Here is a 7500-nt window from a genome sequence, read left to right as displayed (position 1 = left end):
AAGCTATATCGAGTACGTGAAATGCATGAAAACAGCAGTGAGAAAGGTGAAGGAGGTAAAGGGTCAGATCAGGTGTCATTGTAAGTCAAGTGATGCCAAGCCGAGGCGAGGTAAGGCTGAAGGACGAGGTCGTAGCATATAATAAGTTGATCCAACATTATCTAGAGAGTGAGTTTAGACAAAATATATTATCCCTCTGTTGTCGGGCGTTGGAGAGGTGGATGGCGGCAGCCTCAAGATACTTGCCTTTAGTTCTGTTGTTTCCTTTGTAAGATGTGTTTATTTTTCAGTGCATGGTGGGTGAAGGTGTGTTGTCGGGTAGTTGTCTGCTTATAGTTACTCATGTACAAGAATAGTAATAAAATCTTTGAAATTAGAACATATATTGAAGGTAAGACTAGAGGACGTGGCAGGATCAGGTGCTGTGAGAGACGTGAGTATACCTTGTGGGAGGATCAGGTGCTCTGAAAGACGTCAGTATACCTTGAAGCAGAATCAGGCTCCTCCAGTCTGTCATGGAGCCACAGAAAGACCATCAGAATGAAGAACACCAAGAGGATCGTCAGTGCCAGCAGCAGCCACATCTACAGGTAATATCAGTAATAGTTATATTATATCTGCATCGTTAATCAGGAAGCGCAAAGCCTACTGGAGTCACATGGCATGTTATTATTATTATAATCAAGGGGGAAGCGCTAAACCCGGAGGATTATACAGCGCCTGGGGGGGGATGTGGAAGGCATTCAGGCTTAATTTGGGGAACTGGAGCACAGATCCAATTCCCTAAATCAAGAGCCCCTCACCAACATCAAGGAACCTTCCTTGAGGGGTCACATGGCATGTAAGGATTGTGAGGCAATCGTGTTTGATTCAAGGAATTGGAGGATTGTCATTTTCTTGGCGTACATAGATGCCTCGTCTTTGACTGTTTCACCATTTGAGCGTTTATGTACGTGTGTGTACGTATAAGTTATGTTTGTTTGTGGGTGTACACGTCTTCTTACCGTGGAGGTGTACGGCTTGACGAATCCCGTTATGTCAGGGGGAAAAACCGGTCGCTTGTATATAATCTTGCTGGAGTCGATGTAGAGAGGAGTACTGTAGTCTATGATGGGTGTTCTCTTGACGTTGTAGCCAACGATCACCCCAGACATGTTCACCTCCTGGTCACACCCACACGTCACCGTCGCACGCCACCATCACCGTCACCGTCACACGCCACCATCACCGTCACCGCCACACAGGAAGAGATATTAAAATCCTTATATCTGTGGTATTCTCCCAAGGAAAATATCACAGATACAGTAAATATAAAACGAAATTGTTAAATCTCAGGCCTCAGAATTGTATTCCATTATATTATTTACCTTACTAATAAATATATATTTATTACTAAAAGATAGAGGAATCTTTATTAATTATTTTGGCTTTATTCTTCCACAATTCGGTTAAAAAATTGATGTGATTTATTTTGGTCGCGTCCACATTCATCTTTCATTATTTGCCGCATAAGGGATCTGTAGCAGAAAAAAAATCTGCCTGGGTGAAAGAAAATGGAGTGTAAACCAACGATGGAGCGAGTCAGTGGAGTGAGTCAGTGGAGTGAGTCAGTGGAGTGAGTCAGTGGGGCGAGTCAGTGGAGCGAGTCAGTGGAGTGAGTCAGTGGAGCGAGTCAGTGGAATGATTCAGTGGATCGAGTCAGTGGAGTGAGTCAGTTGAGTGAGTCAGTGGAGTGATTCAGTGGAGCGAGTCAGTGGAGCGAGTCAGTGGAGTGATTCAGTGGAGTGAGTCAGTGGAGTGAATCAGTGGAGCGAGTCAGTGGAGTGAGTCAGTGGAGTGAATCAGTGGAGTGAGTCAGTGGAGTGAGTCAGTGGAGTGAGTCAGTGGAGTGAATCAGTGGAGTGAGTCAGTGGAGTGAGTAATTGGAGCGAGTCTGTAGGGTGAGTCAGTGAGTGCATTGTTGCACTAGTGGAGTGAAGGAGTTGAGTGAATATTGCCTTGAATGTACCAACATTACATGTACCACCATCACATCAACCACAATCACATGTACCACCATCACATCAACCACAATCACATGTACCACCATCACATCAACCACAATCACATGTACCACCATCACATCAACCACAATCACATGTACCACCATCACATCAACCACAATCACATGTACCACCATCACATGTACCACCATCACATCAACCACAATCACATGTACCATCATCACATGTACCACCATCACATGTACCACCATCACATCAACCACAATCACATGTACTACCATCACATGTACACATCAACCACATCACATCAACACAATCACATGTACCACCATCACATGTACCATCATCACATCAACCACAATCACATGTACCACCATCACATGTACCACCATCACATCAACCACAATCACATGTACCACCATCACGTGCACCACCATCACATCAACCACAATCACATGTACCACCACCAACACATCAACCACAATCACATGTACCACCACCAACACATCAACCACAATCACATGTACCACCATCACATGTACCATCATCACATGTACCACCATCACATCAATCACAATCACATGTACCACCATCACATGTACCACCATCACATGTACCACCATCACATCAACCACAATCACATGTACCACCATCACATGTACCATCATCACATCAACCACAATCACATGTACCACCATCACATGTACCACCATCACAATTACCACCATCACATCAACCACTATCACATGTACCACCATCACGTGCACCACCATCACATCAACCACAATCACATGTACCACCACCAACACATCAATCCCAATCACATGTACCACAATCAGATGTACCACCATCACATCAACCACAATCATATGTACCATCATCACATGTACCACCATCACATCAACCACAATCACATGTACCATCATCACATGTACCACCATCACATGTACCACCATCACATCAACCACAATCACATGTACCACCATCACATGTACCACCATCACATCAACCACAATCACCTCGACCGCAATCACATGTACCACAATCACATGTACCACAATCACATGTACCACAATCATATGTACCACCATCACATGTACCACCATCACATGTACCACAATCACATGTACCACAATCACATGTACCACCATCATATGTACCACCATCACATGTACCACAATCACATGTACCACAATCACATGTACCACAATCACATGTACCACAATCATATGTACCACCATCACATGTACCACCATCACTGTACACAATCACACACAATCACATGTATCATATGTACTACATGTCACATGTACCACATTCACATGTACCACAATCATATGTACCACCATCACATGTACCACCATCACATGTACCACAATCACATGTACCACCATCATATGTACCACCATCACATGTACCACCATCACTTCAACCACAATCATATCGACTACAGTCACATGTACCACCACCACATATACCACCATTATATGTACCACAATCACATGTACCACCATCACATGTACCACAATCACATGTACCACAATCACATGTACCACCATCACATGTACCACCATCACATCAACCACAATCACATCGACCACCATCACATGTACCACCATCACATCAACCACAATCACATCGACCACCATCACATGTACCACCATCACATCAACCACAATCACATCGACCACCATCACATGTACCACCATCACATCAACCACAATCACATCAACCACCATCACATCGACCACCATCACATCGACCACCATCACATGTATCATCATCATAATGCTGATAAATCCATATGAGTCATCTAACACATGGCACAGCCTCGATCCTTCGTCCGTCAATCGCCTCAAACATCCTACTCGCGCAGCCAGGACTCTAGCTACTCTTGGGCCCAAGGCACAGGAGAGATGAACTAGCCTCCACCATCTGCCTCGCTAATCTAAGACTTGGCCGGGAATAGCGAACGGGGGATAGAGCCTCCACACGCTTAGGGAAATATGATCCAGGAACTCACTCGTCGGTGCAGTAAACCCATCAGTCCCGACCAGGAGCCGTTCGGCAGTCGATCACCGAACTGAACATCATTCGGCACCACGAACTCAACGCTGTGAACACACCATACAAGTGTTGTGACTACCTGTTGTGACTACCTGTTGTGTCTACCTGTTGTGTCTACCTGTTGTGTCTACCTGTTGTGACTACCTGTTGTGTCTGTTGTGTCTACCTGTGATGTCTACCTGTTGTGACTACCTGCTGTGTCTGTTGTGTCTACCTGTGATGCCTACCTGTTGTGACTACCTGTTGTGTCTACCTGTTGTGTCTACCTGTTGTGCCTACCTGTTGTGTCTGTTGTGTCTACCTGTGATGTCTACCTGTTGTGACTACCTGCTGTGTCTGTTCTGTCTACCTGTGATGCCTACCTGTTGTGACTACCTGTTGTGTCTACCTGTTGTGTCTACCTGTTGTGCCTACCTGTTGTGTCTGTTGTGTCTACCTGTGATGTCTACCTGTTGTGACTACCTGCTGTGTCTGTTGTGTCTACCTGTGATGCCTACCTGTTGTGTCTACCTGTTGTGTCTACCTGTTGTGTCTACCTGTTGTGACTACCTGTTGTGTCTGTTGTGTCTACCTGTGATGTCTACCTGTTGTGACTACCTGCTGTGTCTGTTGTGTCTACCTGTGATGCCTACCTGTTGTGACTACCTGTTGTGTCTACCTGTTGTGTCTACCTGTTGTGCCTACCTGTTGTGTCTACCTGTTGTGACTACCTGCTGTGTCTACCTGTTGTGTCTACCTGTTGTGCCTACCTGTTGTGTCTACCTGTTGTGACTACCTGCTGTGTCTGTTGTGTCTACCTGTGATGTCTACCTGTTGTGACTACCTGCTGTGCCTGCCTGTTGTGACAACCTGCTGTGTCTACCTGTTGTGACTACCTGTTGTGTCTACCTGTGATGTCTACCTGTTGTAACTACCTGTTGTGTCTACCTGTTGTGACTACCTGTTGTGACTACCTGCTGTGTCTACCTGTTGTGACTACCTGCTGTAACTACCTGTTATGTCTACCTGTTGTGACTACTTGTTGTGTCTTCCTGTTGTGACTACCTGTTGTTATTACCTGTCGTAACTACCTGTAGTCATTACCTGTTGTGATTATCTATTATTACCTGCTGTTATTACCAGTTATTACCTGTTGTTATTACTTGTTATTACCTGCTGTCACTACCTGTTGTCACTATCTGTTGTTATTACCTGTTTGATTACCTGTTTTTATTGCAAGTTTGTGATTATTTATTTGTAGCCTCACGATGAGATGTATGTGTGGGTGTGTGTGTACTCACCTCACCTAGTTGAGGTTGCAGGGGTCGAGTCCGAGCTCCTGGCCCCGCCTCTTCACTGATCGCTACTAGGTCACTCTCCCTGAACCGTGAGCTTTATCATACCTCTGCTTAAAGCTATGTATGGATCCTGCCTCCACTACATCGCTTCCCAAACGATTCCACTTACTGACTACTCTGTGGCTGAAGAAATACTTCTTAACATCCCTGTGATTCATCTGTGTCTACAACTTCCAACTGTGTCCCCTTGTTACTGTGTCCAATCTCTGGAACATCCTGTCTTTGTCCACCTTGTCAATTCCTCTCAGTATTTTGTATGTCGTTATCATGTCCCCCCTATCTCTCCTGTCCTCCAGTGTCGTCAGGTTGATTTCCCTTAACCTCTCCTCGTAGGACATACCTTTTAGCTCTGGGACTAGTCTTGTTGCAAACCTTTGCACTTTCTCTAGTTTCTTCACGTGCTTGGCTAGGTGTGGGTTCCAAACTGGTGCCGCATACTCCAATATGGGCCTAACGTACACGGTGTACAGGGTCCTGAACGATTCCTTATTAAGATGTCGGAATGAGGTTTGCTAGGCGCCCATATGCTGCAGCAGTTATTCGGTTGATGTGCGCTTCAGGAGATGTGCCTGGTGTTATACTCACCCCAAGATCTTTTTCCTTGAGTGAGGTTTGTAGTTTCTGGCCCCCCCTAGACTGTACTCCGTCTGTGGTCTTCTTTGCCCTTCCCCAATCTTCATGACTTTGCACTTGGTGGGAATGAACTCCAGTAGCCAATTACTGGACCAGGTCTGCAGCCTGTCCAGATCCCTTTGTAGTTCTGCCTGGTCTTCGATCGAATGAATTCTTCTCATCAACTTCTCGTCATCTGCAAACAGGGACACTTCGGATTCTATTCCTTCCGTCATGTCGTTCACAAATACCAGAAACAGCACTGGTCCTAGGACTGACCCCTGTGGGACCCCGCTGGTCACAGGTGCCCACTCTGACACCTCTCCACGTACCATGACTCGCTGCTGTCTTCCTGACAAGTATTCCCTGATCCATTGTAGTGCCTTCCTTGTTATCCCTGCTTGGTCCTCCAGTGGAACTGAGTCAAACGCCTTCTTGCAGTCCAAGAAAATGCAATCCACCCACCCCTCTCTCTCTTGAATTACTGCTGTCACCATGTCATAGAACTCCAGTAGGTTTGTGACACAAGATTTCCCGTCCCTGAAACCATGTTGGCTGCTGTTGATGAGATCATTCCTTTCTAGGTGTTCCACTACTCTTCTCCTGATAATCTTCTCCATGACTTTACATGCTATACATGTCAGTGACACTGGTCTGTAGTTTAGTGCTTCATGTCTATCTCCTTTTTTAAAGATTGGGACTACATTTGCTGTCTTCCATGCCTCAGGCAATCTCCCTGTTTCGATAGATGTATTGAATATTGTTGTTAGGGGTACACATAGCTCCTCTGCTCCCTCTCTCAGGACCCATGGAGAGATGTTATCCGGCCCCATTACCTTTGAGGTATCTATCTCACTCAGAAGCCTCTTCACTTCTTCATCGGTTGTGTGCACTGTGTCCAGCACTTGGTGGTGTGCCCCACCTCTCCGTCTTTCTGGAGTCCCTTCTGTCTCCTCTGTGAACACTTCTTTGAATCTCTTGTTGAGTTCTTCACATACTTCACGGTCATTTCTTGTTGTCTCTCCTCCTTCCTTCCTTAGCCTGATTACCTGGTCCTCGACTGTTGTTTTCCTCCTGATGTGGCTGTACAACAGTTTCGGGTCAGATTTGGCTTTCGCTGCTATGTCATTTTCATATTGTCTTTGGGCCTCCCTTCTTATCTGTGCATATTCGTTTCTGGCTCTACGACTGTTCTCCTTATTCTCCTGGGTCCTTTGCCTTCTATATTTCTTCCATTCCCTAGCACACTTGGTTTTTGCCTCCCTGCACCTTTGGGTAAACCATGGGCTCATCCTGGCTTTTTCATTATTCCTGTTACCCTTGGGTACAAACCTCTCCTCAGCCTCCTTGCATTTTGTTGCTACATATTCCATCATCTCATTAACTGGCTTCCCTGCCAGTTCTCTGTCCCACTGAACCCCGTTCAGGTAGTTCCTCATTCCTGTGTAGTCCCCTTTCTTGTAGTTTGGCTTCATTCGTCC

General features: G+C 45.7%; 2 protein-coding genes across 4 annotated transcripts in view; one reads left to right on the top strand and one right to left on the bottom strand.

The window, feature by feature from the left end:
- The window catches only part of LOC128687456 (glutamate receptor ionotropic, NMDA 1), a 12694-nt gene extending 11537 nt beyond the window's left edge, over positions 1-1157 (bottom strand). Inside the window, exons 1-2 of the mRNA XM_053774925.2 lie at positions 1005-1157; positions 484-584 (exon numbers count right to left, since the gene is read on the bottom strand). Of these exons, the coding sequence (XP_053630900.2) occupies positions 484-584; positions 1005-1154 (251 nt within the window). The 5' untranslated portion in view covers positions 1155-1157. The remainder of the gene's footprint in view (positions 1-483; positions 585-1004) is intronic.
- Positions 1-7500, top strand: part of LOC128687555 (UDP-glycosyltransferase UGT5) — a 212593-nt gene that overhangs the window by 175824 nt on the left and 29269 nt on the right. The window lies entirely within an intron of this gene.

The sequence above is a fragment of the Cherax quadricarinatus genome, chromosome 11 (genome assembly GCF_038502225.1).
Source record: "Cherax quadricarinatus isolate ZL_2023a chromosome 11, ASM3850222v1, whole genome shotgun sequence".
Classification (NCBI taxonomy): domain Eukaryota; kingdom Metazoa; phylum Arthropoda; class Malacostraca; order Decapoda; family Parastacidae; genus Cherax; species Cherax quadricarinatus.
The sequence above is the reverse complement of the archived record's forward strand: the minus strand, read 5'-3'. Positions and strand labels throughout refer to the sequence as shown.